This window comes from Oncorhynchus mykiss, chromosome 5 (genome assembly GCF_013265735.2).
Source record: "Oncorhynchus mykiss isolate Arlee chromosome 5, USDA_OmykA_1.1, whole genome shotgun sequence".
In the NCBI taxonomy this organism is placed as follows: Eukaryota; Metazoa; Chordata; class Actinopteri; order Salmoniformes; family Salmonidae; genus Oncorhynchus; species Oncorhynchus mykiss.
In genome coordinates, this window is record NC_048569.1 from 28,954,470 (window position 1) to 28,971,963 (window position 17,494).

The 17,494-nt window shown below is 42.9% G+C and overlaps 1 protein-coding gene across 2 annotated transcripts in view; it reads right to left on the bottom strand.

The window, feature by feature from the left end:
- LOC110523562 (atrial natriuretic peptide receptor 2) overlaps positions 1-17,494 on the bottom strand; it is a 58,048-nt gene that overhangs the window by 18,901 nt on the left and 21,653 nt on the right. The window contains exons 7-10 of one of the 2 annotated variants that reach the window (XM_021602361.2): positions 16,199-16,283; positions 3,699-3,819; positions 2,426-2,521; positions 863-940 (exon numbers count right to left, since the gene is read on the bottom strand). In XM_021602361.2, coding sequence (XP_021458036.2) covers positions 863-940; positions 2,426-2,521; positions 3,699-3,819; positions 16,199-16,283 — 380 coding nt within the window. The remainder of the gene's footprint in view (positions 1-862; positions 941-2,425; positions 2,522-3,698; positions 3,820-16,198; positions 16,284-17,494) is intronic. The other variant, XM_021602362.2, reaches the window with a different exon arrangement.

Genomic DNA, 17,494 nt, shown 5'->3' on the forward strand with positions numbered 1-17,494 from the left:
CATTCAGGCTAAAGAGTTCAATCTTGGTTTAATCAGACCAGAGAATCTTGTTTCTCATGGTCTGGGAGTCCTTTAGGTGCCTTTTGGCAAACTTCAAGCGGGTTGTCGTGTCTTTCACTGAGGAGTGGCTTCCGTCTGGCCACTCAACCATAAAGGCCTGATTGGTGGAGTGCTGCAGAGATGGTTGTCCTTCTGAAAGATTCTTCCATCTTCATAGAGGAACTCTGGAGCTCTGTCAGAGTTACTATCATTTTGGCTGGGTGGCCAGCTCTAGGAAGAATCTTGGTGGTTCCAAACTTCCTCCGTTTAAGAATGATGGAGGCCACTGTGTTCTTGGGGACCTCCAATGCTGCAGACATTTTTTGGTACCCTTCTCCAGATCTGTGCCACCACACAATCCTGTCTCGGAGGTCTACAGACAATTCCTTCAAACTCATGGCTTGGTTTTTGCTCTGACATGCACTGTCAACTGTGGAACCTTATCTAGACAGGTGTGTACCTTTCCAAATCATGTCCAATCAGTTGAATTTACCACCGGTCAACTCCAATCAAGTTGTAGAAACATCTCAAGGATGATCAATGGAAACAGCATGCAGCTGAGCTCAATTTTGAGTCTCATAGCAAAGGGTCTGAATACTTTTGTAAATAATGTATTTTTGTTTTTACATTTCCTAAAATGTCTAAAAACCTGTTTTTGCTTTGTCATTATGGGGTATTGTGTGTTGATTTCTGAGGGAAAAAACGATGTAATCAATTTTAGAATAAGGCTTTAACGTAACAAAATGTGGAAAAAGTGAAGGGGTCTGAATACTTTCCGAAGGCACTGTATACAGTAAAACATTTGGCACTGATCTGGACTTACATGTTTGAGTTCAAACAGCACTTGTCTGGTCAGCTCTATCCTCTTCTTGTTCATATGTTTGATGGCCACCAGGTTGCCCTGTGTCAAAGAGACAGCAAGATAAAGAGACAGATATTAATAACCTTCTATGCAGGCTGCGCGACAGACTACTGCATGGTGTACTGAAAGAGATGTGTTCTATGTGTGGTGTACTGAAAGAGATGTGTTCTATGTGTGGAGTACTGAAAGAGATGTGTTCTATGTGTGGTGTACTGAAAGAGATGTGTTCTATGTGTGGAGTACTGAAAGAGATGTGTTCTATGTGTGGTGTAGTGAAAGAGATGTGTTCTATGTGTGGTGTAGTGAAAGAGATGTGTTCTATGTGTGGTGTAGTGAAAGAGATGTGTTCTATGTGTGGTGCAGTGAAAGATATGTGTTCTATGTGTGGTGTAGTGAAAGAGATGTGTTCTATGTGTGGTGTACTGAAAGAGATGTGTTCTATGTGTGGTGTACTGAAAGAGATGTGTTCTATGTGTGGTGTAGTGAAAGAGATGTGTTCTATGTGTGGTGTACTGAAAGAGATGTGTTCTATGTGTGGTGTACTGAAAGAGATGTGTTCTATGTGTGGTGTACTGAAAGATATGTGTTCTATGTGTGGTGTAGTGAAAGAGATGTGTTCTATGTGTGGTGTACTGAAAGAGATGTGTTCTATGTGTGGTGTACTGAAAGAGATGTGTTCTATGTGTGGTGTAGTGAAAGAGATGTGTTCTATGTGTGGTGTACTGAAAGAGATGTGTTCTAGAACTTAATGTGACCATCTTTGGGAGCTGTGTGACAGACAGGCATTGATTGATTCATTGTAGGAAAATCCATCCATTCATTGTAGGAAAATAGCGAAAAGAAAGGACATGTATAAGGGTCATGGGAACGTTGACGTATTCCATTCTTATTCACTGAATTCTTGGGAAGAGGAAGAGAAAGGGAAAAACATAAGTAAAAATAGGTGTTCTTCAGTGTTCCTTTAACATAGTATGGTATCTGTGTGCCAGGTATATTTACCATGAACTCTATGCTACCGGAATGGAGAGTTATATCTGTCACTTTGAAATGGGATGATAAGTCAATCTTCAGAGAAGGTGAGGAAGCGAGAGAAATCCAGGGAGACAGTACATGATAGACTGCTAGGTACAATAGGATGACTATAGCAATTGAGCAGCTCACCATCAAATTCAAGGTGTGCATTCTAAATAGAAAAAAGGAGAAAATATAATGCTTTGGATACTTTACAGCAAATTTCTATAGAGAAGAAATGTGTTACATGTAGCCAACAACCACGTCTCAACATTCAAAGCCTGACGTTTTTCACATAATCCTCCCCCTTCTCAGTAGACTCATTAAACAGAGACATTAACAACAACACGTTGCTAGCTGTGTCCAGACGAGGTGTGAACCACACTGTGTATCACATTAAAACCAGCCCAGCTGAGCTGTGCAGAGCTCGCCTACTCTCTTCTCCATCTCCTCTGTGAGCGTGTACACGTGGGTGAGCAGGAGTTGAAAATGTCAGAACTCAGAAAGCCTTACCTTAAAATAGCCTGTTTTAGCAAATAGCTGATATTTTCCATGGGCAGTTATCAAGGAGCCGCAGCTGGAGCCTCTCTGGAAGGAGTAACAAGTATCCTTTCTCAGATAAGATACAGTCAGAGAAATGTTCAGGCACACTACAGTTAGGTTCAGTTTGGTTATCATTACATATACACATATACAATGTTCACTTAAACATTTCAGATTAGTTATTTGCAATAGCTTGAGCATTTTATTCATATGTAAGTGCAATGGGTATATTTGCCAGTTAAATGAAGAATTGCTGTTTTCATATGCTAAACCGAATCTCGGGAGACGTCTGTGTAGCAACGGGTGTACACAGAGTGAATGAAAAGGGAGTGAGGGTAATGTATTAAGTGTCAGCATGCACTACACATGTTTAGATAATGCAAATACTGGCAACACATGGCATACTGGAAATAAATTGGTCTGGAAAATCAACATGTTTTCCACACTATTATCCCAGGAATTGGGCTGAAAGCTTTTAATGAATAAGGTGTGTGCATGTGCGTGCACGAATGTCTGCACGTGTGTACTGTAAGATTTGGGATTATTTTAACAATCATTTAATATGTGTCTGCCACCGCAAACCCAGCCACCTTCAGTAAACCACCGGGAAGACGTTCAAGAATGTTTAAACTAACAAAGGATTTGGACTGTTTTTCTCTCTTTCTCTGTCTTTTGCTCTCAATGTAAAACATATACTGTATGTACAGACATGTAACTACAGTTTTAGATAAATTCCAATGCCAGTGTTGTTACTGCACATTTGGTGTGCTATTAAACAACAATGATGTCATGAACTGTACCACGGAGACAGACATCTAGTCCTCTGTTGCATATAATAATAATAATAATAATAATAATAATAGATGTATTTTATATACCACTTTTCATTACAAACGGAATCTCAAAGATGCCTGAAGAACAAAGCTACGAGAGAGGTAGCAGTGATACTGTGGGTCTGTAGAGAGGTTTTAGCAAGATAAACTGCATCTGTTGAGCCTTTTCTTTCCCACTGGCTAAAATGGAATTCTAATCTGCTAGAGAAACAACAACATCTTAATCTCGGATGCACGGCAGTGCCAGGACTACTGACCAAATCTAAACAATATTAAGATCAAATTGTGAGGAAATGTTTTAGGCTGCCAGCATGTCATAATATGAGATCGCTCTGAACAAATAATAAACAACATAATACAGGTCATTCATTGGTTTGAACTCTTGAGTCTTATTTCAGAGACAAATGTACCTGTGAGAGGGTGAGACGGCTGCCTGCTTTTTTAGGATATTTGTTGGGGCTCTCAAACTGCAGGTCCTCCCACTTTATCCTCCACAGCATTCCAGCCAACTCCTTTTCCAGCTTCAGTTTCCTTCAACAGCAGGAGGACACATGAATAAAAGTGTTTACAACAAAGGCACCGAACTGAAACTCGAACATTATGCATACATCGTTGTTATCAGATTGTTCTAACATGATAGAATCATTACTGTTATGATCTTTCAACATAATTGACACTTGCCATATCAAATGAGATATTCAACTTTTGTCCGTGGTATTTCCTCAGATACTATCTGATTAAATGAATGATTAGGGCTCAGCAATCTAACACTGACAAAGGGTCAAGTTTGAACTGTCCACAGCTCTATGAAAAATGATCCAAATAAAGTTGTGGTATTATGATAATAACTTTAATGATGTAATGTTACAATTCTACCTCCCCAGTGTCGATCAAACTGTAAGTTACCAGAACAAAACTAAATACCGTGTGACCAAAAATAGACCACTTCAAAATATTTTTAAACACCAGTGTATAACTGGAAGTCACTCTGAAAAGTGAAGAAGAAAAAAATCCAAGTGAATAAACACATCTGGTGCAGATCTCTCAGGACCTGGTGTTTCTCAACATCCCCCCCGATTTGCTGCAAAAAATCCATGTTTTTAAAATCCTCAAGCATGGCTTCAATGTTAGGAATGTGAGCGTTTTGAGGGGGAAATCGTTATTAGTTTGATACGTTGAACATGAAGGGGAAAAAGAGCAGAGCCACACATTCCAGGTCAGTCTAAAAGGTGCAAGACACTTCCAGACAGTGCCAGTATATTATTGCAGCGTTTGCATATTGGTGGATTTTGCCCCTCTGCTGAGCCACCTATTGAATAATTATTTAACTACATGTACCATACATGTGACTTGAAAATGTGTTCTGGAGAAACAAATAAAACAGCTATTTTCACTCACATGTACAGTACATGTGGTTAAACAATTATTCATATATTCCTAATTTCCTCTTTCTGCAAGTGCTGCATTTCCACCCACAGTGGCTAATCACCATTCATTCTGATCTTAACTCCCGTCCTCCTTTTGCTGGGTCTTAACATTGAAGACTTGGAGCTGTTCTTGATGTGTATGCACAGGAACCAACTTCCATGGCCCTGCATTCCAGAGTAGCCATTTCAGAGTAGAAAACAAAAGGTACTGGGCTTTCAAGTGACTACAAGATAAGCCTCATCTTAGTAAGTAAGTGTCTGATCAGCTACTTTTAGTCAATTCATAAACCAGATTAAAACTTGTAAGTCTCTTGGGGTATGTCTCTATGTCTCTATAAACTTGGCACATCTAGCCACTGGGATTTTTGCCCATTCTTCAAGGCAAAACTGCTCCAGTTCCTTCAAGTTGGATGGGTTCCGCTCGTGTATAGCAATCTTTAAGTCATACCACAGATTCTCAATTGGATTGAGGTCTAGGCTTTGACTAGGCCATTCCAAGACATTTAAATGTTTCCCCTTAAACCACTCTAGTGTTGCTTTAGCAGTATGCTGATTGGTTGTTGATTTGTGTAAAGTTATTTGTTTCATGCCCGTGAGTATATACAGTTGATGTCAGAAGTTTACATACACCTGAGCCAAATACATTTAAACACAGTTGCACAATTCCTGTAATTTAATCCTAGTAAACATTCCCTGTCTTAGGTCAGTTAGGATCACCACTTAATTTTAAGAATGTGAAATGTCAGAATAATAGCAGAGAGAATGATTTATTTCAGTATTTGGTAGCATTGCCTTTAAATTGGTTAACATGGGTCAAACCTTTCGGGTAGCCTTCCACAAGCTTCCCACAATAAGTTGGGTGAATTTTGAACCATTCCTCCTGACTGAGCTGGTGTAACTGAGCCAGGTCTGTAGGCCTCCTTGCTCGCACAAGCTTTTTCAGTTATGCCCACAAATTTTCTATAGGATCGAGGTCAGGGCTTTGTGATGGCCACTCCAATACCTTGACTTTCTTGTCCTTAAGCCATTTTGCCACAAATCTGGAAGTATGCTTGGGATCATTGTCCATTTGGAAGACCCATTTGCGAACAAGCTTTAACTTCCTGACTGATATCTTGAGATGTTGCTTCAATATATCCACATAATTTTCCTTCTCATGATGCCATCTATTTTGTGAAGTGCACCAGTCCCTCCTGCAGCAAAGCACCCCCACAACACGATGCTGCCACCCCCGTGCTTCACGGTTGGGCTGGTGTTCTTTGGCTTGCCTTTTTCCTCCAAACATAACGATGGTCATTATGGCCAAACAGTTTTACTTTTGTTTCATCAGACCAGAGGACATTTCTCCAAAAAGTACTATCTTTGACCCCATGTGCAGTTGCAAACCATAGTCTAGGTTTTTTATGGTGGTTTTGGAGCAGTGGCTTCTTCCTTGCTGAGCCTTTCAGGTTATGTCAATATAGGACTTGTTTTACTGGATATAGATACTTTTGTACCTGTTTCCTCCAGCATCTTCACAAGGTCCTTTGCTGTTGTTCTGGGTTTGATTTGCACTTTTCGCACCAAAGTACATTCATCTCTAGGAGACAGAACACGTCTCCTTCGTGGGCAGTATTTTTTATTTTACTAGGCAAGTCAGTTAAGAACAAATTCTTATTTTCAATGACAGCTTAGGAACAGTGGGTTAACTGCCTTGTTCAGGGGTAGAACGACAGATTTTTACCTTGTCATCTTGTGGATTCGATCTTTCAACCTTTCGGTTACTAGTCCAACACTCTAACCACTAGGCTACCTGCCACCCAACTGGAATTGTGATACAAGTGAAATAAGTGAAATAATCTGTCTGAAAACAATTGTTGGAAAAATTACTTGTGTCATGCACAAAGTAGATGTCCTAACCAATTGCCAAAACTATAGTTTGTTAAAAAGACATTTGTTGGGTGGTTGAAAAACAAGTTTTAATGACTCCAACCAAAGTGTATGTACATTTCCGACTTCAACTGTATAAGCTCTCTGGACTGTGCCCGTGTGGAAGAATGGAAATGTCACATTATCGCTGGGGAGCGGAGCAATCTTTTAAGGCAGGAAACACTATTAAACCAATTCTCTCTCCCCCCAAAATTATTTTTCTATTTAAAGGCCTTCATTTGCAGTCTGGTAGCCGCAGCACCAAAGTGCTCCACACTAGCTCTATTGTTTCATAAATCCCATATGTGAATACCTTTGCTGGACAAACTCTCCATTAAACTACAGAGCCCTATGGTAGGTTCTGCTCAACATCCCCTAACACTTCACCAGGGATGGGGAGTTGTAATCCGTTACATGTAAGGGATTACAAAAAAACACTAACTGTCATCGTTACATTACCAGCTAAATTATTGTAATCAGATTACAGATGCTTTTGAAAAACTAGATGATTACTTCAATGATGACTTTTAAACTCAGAAAAGATGTTTGCGAAAAAAAATATTTGACACTTCTCTGTTTTCGCAATGACATTCAAATCAGCATTGAAAAAAGGCGCAAGTTTAAGTTTGTTCCACCTGAGCGAGTCTGACCACAAGTAAGAGACCACTATGATGACACACCAAATGTGCTTAATGGATCGCGGGAAAAGAGCAGGAATAGGCTTTTGTAGGCTACTGTCCAAGCTATGTATTCCAATGGTGCAACTGCTGTCGGCATCCAAAGATTATCCAATTTGAATAAACGCTTGGAGGTAAGGATGACAGCAGTGGTGTAGTCTACAGCGATACGGATATCACTTATTATTGATATCTTCATAGCGCATTGATGTGAATCACACTGCTGCTCTCTCATTTATGTATTTGCGCCTTACGGATTGTGGTTGTTGTGGATGGCTGTTCACAAATCTAAATGTGTATTTGAACCCAATAAAGGTTGAATTCAAGAAGTTTAAGCTGCCTATCAATGTCACACCCTGGTCGAAGTATTTTGTGTTTATCTTTAGTTATTTGGTTAGGCCAGGGTGTGGCATGGGTTTTTGTAGGTGGTGTGTATGTATGGGGATTGTAGCTAGTGGGGTGTTCTAGCTAAGTCTATGGCTGTCTGAAGTGGTTCTCAATCAGAGGCAGGTGTTTATCGTTGTCTCTGATTGGGAACCATATTTAGGCAGCCATATTCTTTGAGTTTTTCGTGGGTGATTGTCCTTAGTGTCCTGATGTCATTGTTCTGTGTTAGGTTACACAAGTATAGGCTGTTTCGGTTTTCGTTAAGTTTATTGTTTTGATAGTGTTTGTGTTTAGTGTGTTACTTCATTAAACATGGATTGCAATAGACACGCCGCATTTTGGTCCGACTCTCCTTCTCACCAAGAAAACCGTAACAGAATCACCCACCACAAAAGGACCAAGCAGCGTGTCAACAGGCAGGAGCAGCGCGAGGAGATGCGCAATAAGGATTTCTGGACATGGGAGGAAATCCTCGACGGGAGAGGACCCTGGGCTAAACCAGGGGAGTGTAGCCGCCCAAAGGTGCAGCAGGAGAAGAAACAACAGGAGCAGCCCAAAGAGGAGTACAGTATGGAGTATACGACTTGGGAGGAGATCGACAGGTGGGCGGCCGACCCAGGGAGAGTGCCGGAGCCCGCTTGGGATTCGATGGAGCAGTGCGCGGAAGGATATAGGAGAATGGAGTTTGCGAAGCAAGCAAGGCGGCGCGGACGGAGGCCCCATAGTCAGCCCCAAAAATGTCTTGGGGAGGTGCTCAGGGAGAGTGTGGCAGAGTCAGGAGCCAGACCTGAGCCAACTCTCCCTGTTTATCGTGAGGAGCCAAGGAGGAGACCAGAACCAGAGCCGGTGTTGGAGGTGAGCGAAACAGAGACTGTGAAGGAGTTAATGGGGAAATTGGAGGAGAGAGAAATGAGGGAGTTGCTGTGTTGGTGCATTTTGCATAGAATTCGCCTGACGGAACGTGTCAGGGATTTGATGGCACCTGGGTTAGCGCTCCATACTCGTCCTGAGGTCCGTTTTAGTCGGCTGGTGAAGTTGGTTCCAGTCTCACGCATCAGGCCTCCTGTGCCCATCCCTAGCCTTGTACGTCCTGTGCCAGCACTACGCATCAGGCCTACAGTGCGCCTCGCCTGTTCAGCGCAGCCAGAGCCTTTCTCCTCTCCTGCGCTGCCGGAGTCTCCCGCCTGTTCAGCGCAGCCAGAGCCTTTCTCCTCTCCTGCGCTGCCGGAGTCTCCCGCCTGTTCAGCGCAGCCAGAGCCTTTCTGCTCTCCTGCGCTGCCGGAGTCTCCCGCCTGTTCAGCGCAGCCAGAACTGCCAGTCTGCATGAAGCAGCCCGAGCTGCCAGTCTGCAATGAGCTGCCAGTCTGCAATGAGCTGCCAGCCTGCAAGGAGCTGCCAGCCTGCAAGGAGCTGTCAGTCTGCATGGAGCAGCCTGAGCTGGCAGTCTGCATGGAGCAGCCTGAGCTGTCAGTCTACATGAAGCAGACCGAGCTGTCAGTTTGCAAGGAGCAGCCAGAGCTGTCAGTCTACATGAAGCAGCCAGAGCTGCCAGTCTGCAAGGAGCTGCCAGCCTGCAAGGAGCTGCCAGTCTGCATGGAGCAGCCTGAGCTGCCAGTCTGCATGGAGCAGCCTGAGCTGCCAGTCTGCATGGAGCAGCCTGAGCTGTCAGTCTACATGAAGCTGCCAGTCTGCAAGGAGCTGCCAGTCTGCAAGGAGCTGCCAGTCTGCAAGGAGCTGCCAGCCTGCAAGGAGCTGTCAGTCTGCATGGAGCAGCCTGAGCTGTCAGTCTGCATGGAGCAGCCTGAGCTGTCAGTCTGCATGAAGCAGCCCGAGCTGTCAGTTTGCAAGGAGCAGCCAGAGCTGTCAGTCTACATGAAGCAGCCAGAGCTGCCAGTCTGCAAGGAGCTGCCAGTCTGCAAGGAGCTGCCAGTCTGCAAGGAGCTGCCAGTCTGCAAGGAGCTGCCAGTCTGCAAGGAGCTGCCAGCCTGCAAGGAGCTGTCAGTCTGCATGGAGCTGCCAGTCTGCAAGGAGCCGCCAGAGCTGCCTGTCTGCAGGATGCCGCTAAAGCTGCCAGTCTGCAAGGAGCCGCCAGAGCTGCCAGTTAGCATGGAGCAGCCAGGGCCGCCAGTCAGTATGGAGCAGCCAGGGCCGCCAGTCAGCATGGAGCAGCCAGGGCAGCCAGTCTGCATGGAGTTGTCAGTCAGCATGGAGCAGCCAGAGCTGCCAGTCAGCATGGAGCTGCCAGTCAGCATGAAGCAGCCAGAGCTGCCAGTCAGCATGGAGCTGCCAGTCAGCATGGAGCAGCCAGAGCTGCCAGTCAGCATGGAGCAGCCAGTCATCATGGAGCAGCCAGTCAGCATGGAGCAGCCAGAGCTGCCAGTCGACCAGACTCTTCCAGATCTGCCAGTCGACCAGACTCTCCCAGATCTGCCAGTCGACCAGACTCTCCCAGATCTGCCAGTCGACCAGACTCTCCCAGATCTGCCAGTCGACCAGACTCTCCCAGATCTGCCAGTCGACCAGACTCTCCCAGATCTGCCAGTCGACCAGACTCTCCCAGATCTGCCAGTCGACCAGACTCTCCCAGATCTGCCAGTCGACCAGACTCTCCCAGATCTGCCAGTCGACCAGACTCTCCCAGATCTGCCAGTCGACCAGACTCTCCCAGATCTGCCAGTCGACCAGACTCTCCCAGATCTGCCAGTCGACCAGACTCTCCCAGATCTGCCAGTCGACCAGACTCTCCCAGATCTGCCAGTCGACCAGACTCTCCCAGATCTGCCAGTCGACCAGACTCTCCCAGATCTGCCAGTCGACCAGACTCTCCCAGATCTGCCAGTCGACCAGACTCTCCCAGATCTGCCAGTCGACCAGACTCTCCCAGATCTGCCAGCCGACCAGACTCTCCCAGATCTGCCAGCCGACCAGACTCTCCCAGATCTGCCAGCCGACCAGACTCTCCCAGATCTGCCAGCCGACCAGACTCTCCCAGATCTGCCAGCCGACCAGACTCTCCCAGATCTGCCAGCCGACCAGACTCTCCCAGATCTGCCAGCCGACCAGACTCTTCCAGATCTGCCAGCCGACCAGACTCTTCCAGATCTGCCAGCCAGCCAGGATCTGGTAGATTCATCAACCTGCCTGAGCTGCCCCTCAGTCCCGAGCTGCCCCTCAGTCCCGAGCTGCCCCTCAGTCCAGTGGGGTTCTGGGTGAGGACTACTAGGCCATGGTCGGCGGCGAGGGTGGACTATCCAGGGACGCGAGGAGAGGGGACTAAGACATTGATTGAGTGGGGTCCACATCCCGCGCCGGAGCCGCCACCATGGACAGACGCCCACCCGGACCCTCCCTATTGTTTTGAGGTGCGTTCGGGAGTCCGCACCTTAGGGGGGGGGGGTTCTGTCACACCCTGGTCGAAGTATTTTGTGTTTATCTTTAGTTATTTGGTTAGGCCAGGGTGTGGCATGGGTTTTTGTAGGTGGTGTGTATGTATGGGGATTGTAGCTAGTGGGGTGTTCTAGCTAAGTCTATGGCTGTCTGAAGTGGTTCTCAATCAGAGGCAGGTGTTTATCGTTGTCTCTGATTGGGAACCATATTTAGGCAGCCATATTCTTTGAGTTTTTCGTGGGTGATTGTCCTTAGTGTCCTGATGTCATTGTTCTGTTAGGTTACACAAGTATAGGCTGTTTCGGTTTTCGTTAAGTTTATTGTTTTGATAGTGTTTGTGTTTAGTGTGTTACTTCATTAAACATGGATTGCAATAGACACGCCGCATTTTGGTCCGACTCTCCTTCTCACCAAGAAAACCGTAACAATCAATCATTGTTTTTGAAACCAGTGGACAGCCAGGGGAAAATGTGCTATTGCAACAGCTGCATAGTGCAGATCCCAGCCTAAGGAATAAAAGTCTGTTTTATTGCTCAATCTAATTCATGCTGATAAAAAAAATCCATAGTCCTAATGGACACATGCTCAAACTCACACACTTTTGATAGACATAAAGGGGCAATCTGTAGTTGCTACATCCATTTTTGGACTTATAAATTATATTTACGGTACCAGTCAAAAGTTTGGACATACCTACTCATTCCAGGGGTTTTCTTAATTTTTACTACTTTCAACATTGTAGAAAAATAGTGAAGACATCAAAACTATGAAATAACACATATGGAATCATATAGTGACCAAAAAAGTGTTATACAAATTAAAATACATGTTCTATTTTGTCACGTTCGTTGAATGGAGGAGACCAAGGCGCAGCGTGATGTGAATACAGTCTTCTATTTATTAACGAAGAAACAAACTATACAAAACAACAAAAGGAACGTGACGCTGTATATAAACAAGTGCCGACACAGGCAACTAACCATAGAAAAACAAAACCCCTAGACAGGAACAAAAACACATACATCACCCATGTCACACCCTGACCCAACCAAAATAATAAAGAACACAAAGAGAACTAAGGTCAGGGCGTGACATATTTGAGATTCGTCAAAGTAGCCACCCTTTGCCTTGATGACAGCGTTGCACTTTTTTGGTTACTACATGATTCCATATGTGTTATTTCATAGTGTTGATGTATTCACTATTGTTCTACACTGTAGAAAATAGTAAAAATAAAGAAAACCCTTGAATGAGTAGGTGTCCTAAAACTTTTGACCGGTGGTGTATATCCATTGATTCTTGAAGAATATAACATATAAATAAATGGCTCATAAGCTTAGTTCAACTGTCACACTCCATGAGAACCCAAAATAAAAGCTTGTTTTTGTCCAATGTCTGTAAACATTGTAAATGTAAACAAAGACTGTATAGCCTCATACCATGGTTAAAACAATAATTTTGATATCATGGATGGTCAGTCCTTGCATCCATAGCTCTGTCTATTAATCTGAGAGTGGTTCAATTTCTCCAGGCCCATCCCTTAGCTTTTTACCAAAACAGAGGAGGGGCGACCGTTTTGTTATTGTGTCATCTGTGGATTTGCCCTTTAAACTGCTGCATATTGTCAATATATCAAAGTGTCACCAACAAAAAGGTAAACAATGGGCCTATGCAGCATATGACATTCATTTTCCAAATGAAAATAGCCCTTTTCAGTAGTGCTCAAAGCATGCCATTCCATGAGCGCGGCATTTATTTTTCAACTCGAACCAATGAGCCCAATCAGTCCTCCATGACAACAAAATCATAAACAGAGTAGGGCTGTCTTATAAATCCTTAGTTTTGGGGTTATTCTCAAGTAAAATAATTTGGCTAATCTATACTTCCATATTTCCAAGTCCTATTGTTGAAGATCAAGGGGTATATAATTTATTGTAATGACTGGAATTCTGATAGCCTTTGGTTTTAATGTAAAGATCTAATTTAATTGTATTATATGTAGTAGAAAGCGATGGGTTAGAAGAAGCCTACATTACCAACTCATAAATTAAAATCTAACATCCATATATGGCCAGCAATTTAAACTTTAACATTGATTTATCTTGCAATAGATTTTGTTCAATTGGTAACCAACATTTCTGTCTTTCTAATGCCTCTTAAAACCTCTCTGGGATATGTGGGACGGTAGTGTCCCACCTCGCCAACAGCCAGTGAAAGTGCAGGGCGCAAAATTCAAAACAAAAAAAATCTCATAATTAAAATTCCTCAAGCATACAAGTGTTTTACACAATTTTAAAGATACAATTCTGATTAATCCAGCCACTGTGTCTGATTTCAAAAATGTTTTACAGCGAAAGCACCAAAAACGATTATGTTAGGTCACCACCAACTCACAGAAAAACATAGCCATTTTTCCAGCCAAAGAGAGGAGTCACAAAAAGCTCAAATAGAGAAAATTAATCACTAACCTTTGATCTTCATCAGATGACACTCATAGGATGTTATGTTACACAATACATGTATGTTTTGTTTGATAAAGTGCATATTTATATAAAAAAATCTCTTTTTACATTGGCGCGTTACGTTCAGTAGTTCTAAAACATGCAGTGATTGTGCAGAGGGCCACATGAATTCACAGAAATACTCATTATAAATGTTGATGAAAATTCAAGTGTTATGCATGGAACTTTAGATACACTTCTCCTTAATGCAACCGCTGTGTCAGGTTTAAAAAAAAACTTAACAGAAAAAGCATAATCTGAGTACGGCGCTCAGAGCCCAAACCAGCCAAAATAAATATCCGCCATGTTGGGTAGTCAACATTAGTCAAAAATAGCATTATAAATATTCACTTACCTTTGATGATATTCATCAGAATGCACTTCCAGGATTCGCAGTTCCACAATAAATGTTTGTTTTGTTCGATAATGTCCATCATTTATGTCCAAATAGCTTATTTTGTTAGGGCATTTGGTAAACAAATCCAAAACCGCGTTCAGGTCCAACCAAACGTCGGACGAAAAGTTAAAAAAGTTCCGTTACAGCCTGTAGAAACTTGTCAAACGATGTATGGAATCAATCTTAAGGATGTTTTTAACATAAATCTTCAATAATATTCCAACCGGACAATTCCTTTGTCTTCAGAAAAGCAAAGGAATGGGAGATACTTCTCATGTGAAATGCGCGTGACTCTGACTCATTCCTCTCTCATTCGGTCCCACTTCAGAGTAGAAGCCTCAAACAACGTTCTAAAGACTGTTGACATCTAGTGGAAGCAATATCCCACTGTATCTACAATAGGGGCTGGGTTAAAAAACTACAAGCCTCAGATTTCCCACTTCCTGGTTGGATTTTTCTCAGATTTTTGCCTGCCATATGAGTTCTGTTATACTCACAGACATCATTCAAACAGTTTTAGAAACTTCAGAGTGTTTTCTATCCAATACCACTAATAATATGCATATATTAGCATCTGGGACAGAGTAGCAGGCAGTTTACTCTGGGCACCTTATTCATCCAACCTACTCAATACTGCCCTCCTGTCACCAATAAGTTAATTAAGGGGGAAGTAATCTAAAAGTAACTGAATGTAATCAGATTACATTACTGAGATTGGGTAATCCAAAAGTTACGTTACTGATTCCAATTTTGGATAGGTAACTAGTAACTGTAACAGATTACATTTAGAATGTAACCTACCCAACCCTGCACTTCACACACATTTAAACCCAGTCAGTCTTTATTAGAAAGCCAAGATGACCCTTCTTTGAATGTTGTAAGATACACATGGAAGGAAATGACACCTTAAATTGTGAAGTCTGTGAGAAATGTGTTTGTTCACAACCCCTATAAGAGAACCCTATATAGCCAAATAATGGAGTTTCATATAAAGCCAATGACCCAAACATATGTTTCACTCCAGAAACGCAATTCTGCCTATTTCCTGAGGAATACCTAGTATCTAACTAGTATCTAACTGTGAGAAGTAATTATATAGATTTGGTCATTAAAATCCTGTCAAATAGAGGGAGGCCAATTCATGTTTTGATATTAAACATAACTAATATGAAATATCAGTGTTCAACCTGTGACGGACAACATTAACATCAATATTAGGGGTGACAGTAGATGCATTCATTTACTGCCAAAACTATATCTGCATGAAGAGCATGTGCGAACATTTACATGTCACTCTAGATAAGTAAGGGGTGTCAAATGTCCGGACCACGGGTGGTCTAAGTAAAAATAATATTGGGAAAACTAACTCGACATACTTTAAAATGACTAAAACCAAATCGAAACAGTGTAGAAATGAAAATGGACCTACATTCATACATTTCCTTGACTGTGTCCAGCTCGCTAATAATCACATAAATTAAAGCTAGACATTCAGGCAGCTTCGGAAATTCCAGAAACGATGGCTTTTTGCTAATTTTGACGGCGAGGAAGTGTAACCAATTGTCAGAGCAGCCCGCTAGACCTTGTTGAAGACCGAATGCAGCCCCTACATAGACAGGGTTGAGAGTACCAATCATTTCCCCAGCAGATGCACAAGCCCATGTGGGTGTTTCTAGCCTCCGCATTTAAAAATCCAATTATGAAAAACTAGAACTTATTTCCGAAAGCTCACCGGAACTCTATTTCATTTCACAAACAGGTTCATAGCAAAGTTCATAGAATGCGACTGGAGATCAAGCAAAGGTCTCTGTCTACATTCAATGTAAAGAATAATAAGAAAGGAACGTGTTAATTACTATTATGTGAGCGTAACTATGTGGTTGTTCAAATATTTAGGCCAGATAGTGTAACTGAGTTTACCTTGGGAAGTGACATACTTTTCTGCTTTACTTTTCCACCATCACTTGCTGAGTGGTTGCTCCTGGCAACAATCATGTACATTTCATGCTGGCACCTATAGTTGTGCTCCTAATAAATCCTCTTTGAAGCACATCAATTCTCTCTCTCTCTCGCTCTACCCCCCCCCTCTCCCTCCCTTCCTCTATCCCTCCCTCCCTCTCCCTCTCCCTCTCTGTCTCCCCCTCCCTCTACCTCCCTCCAAGATGAAAGATGTTCATTTCACTGCTTGGTCTTCAGAGCACAAGCCTGAATTAACAAACAACTCACCTATAAATGAGGAAGCTGGAGATTCCAAAAATGATGAGGGCTAAGCCAGACCCGACAGCTACAATCCCCAGCACTGGAAGATGACCTGAAAATACAGGGAAACACAGCAATGTACACATTTCTCCTTGTATTAACATTTCAAGATTTATAAAATTTGTTTTCAAAACCAAATTATGCTTTCAAAAATCAATAGTATTAAAACTCCACAATGCTTTCCTGAAATGAATATATTCTGTATTTGGGTACGGTAAAACTGTATTTGCTTAAATCACTGAACGCAACATGCACTTATTAGAAATAGGCTTCTATTTGAGCCAGGCGTCTATTTCCTTAATTCACACAGCTTTTGCTCATTTGCATAGTTAATTGTTTGATTCCAGCATTCACTTCCAGCATTTTAATCAACTTCTTTATTTTCTGCACTAATGTGTTACACACTGTGTCCCGTTTCTTTTTTCTTAGTATGTCAGAATAATTATTCTCCTCTTTAACTGTGCGTTTTTGATAGTTCATACTTTTGCCACTTAGGGCAATTGGCTGATTTCTGGGGGTTTGTACTCCCGAAGTTGTTGACTGTTTTGTGCTTGCCAGTTAGCTAGTAGTTCTCAGCTGTTAGCAGCAGGCGCGCAATAGCCCCATGGCTACCTCGCAGCTCCCCGGGGGCCTGCCGAGACTACCTCGCAGCTCCCCCAGGGCCTGCCGCTTAGCCCACAGAGAGAAGCACAAGGTTGAACTTCACTCAACTTTCTAGAGCAGTGGTCACCAACCGGTCGATCGCGATCGACTGGTCGATGTCCAAGGCATTCTAAGTCGATTGCCAAACATTTCTGTAAAAGAACAAACAATAAAGCCTTGTGTTCCTATGTTTTTTATTTGTCTCGGGCTGATGGCGGTAGATACACTTGATTCAGCTGGCTTGCAGGTGAACTGTTGCCATTTTGAACCATTTCATATGGTAGAAGGTACAAACTCTGCCATCCCGCCAGGCCCGAGAGCAAATCAAGTACACTATAGGCCTAACGCTGGTCAATTGGACTACCGTGTCTGCAGTAACGTAGCAGGAATAAAAGAAAGCTGTAGCAAAGTTGATACTATGAGATTTCAAAACTAGAGAGATACTAGAGATGAACTCACTCGCTCTTTGACAGTCTAAGTTCTTACTCAGCACTGTCAACACTTTGTATTCAACACTTTTATAAGGCATAAAATGTGTGTTCTTCATATTTCCACTCAGGGCTACAACAAGCACTGCAGCAGTAAGGAATGAGTATGAAAGTGTATCTATAGGCTTGCATT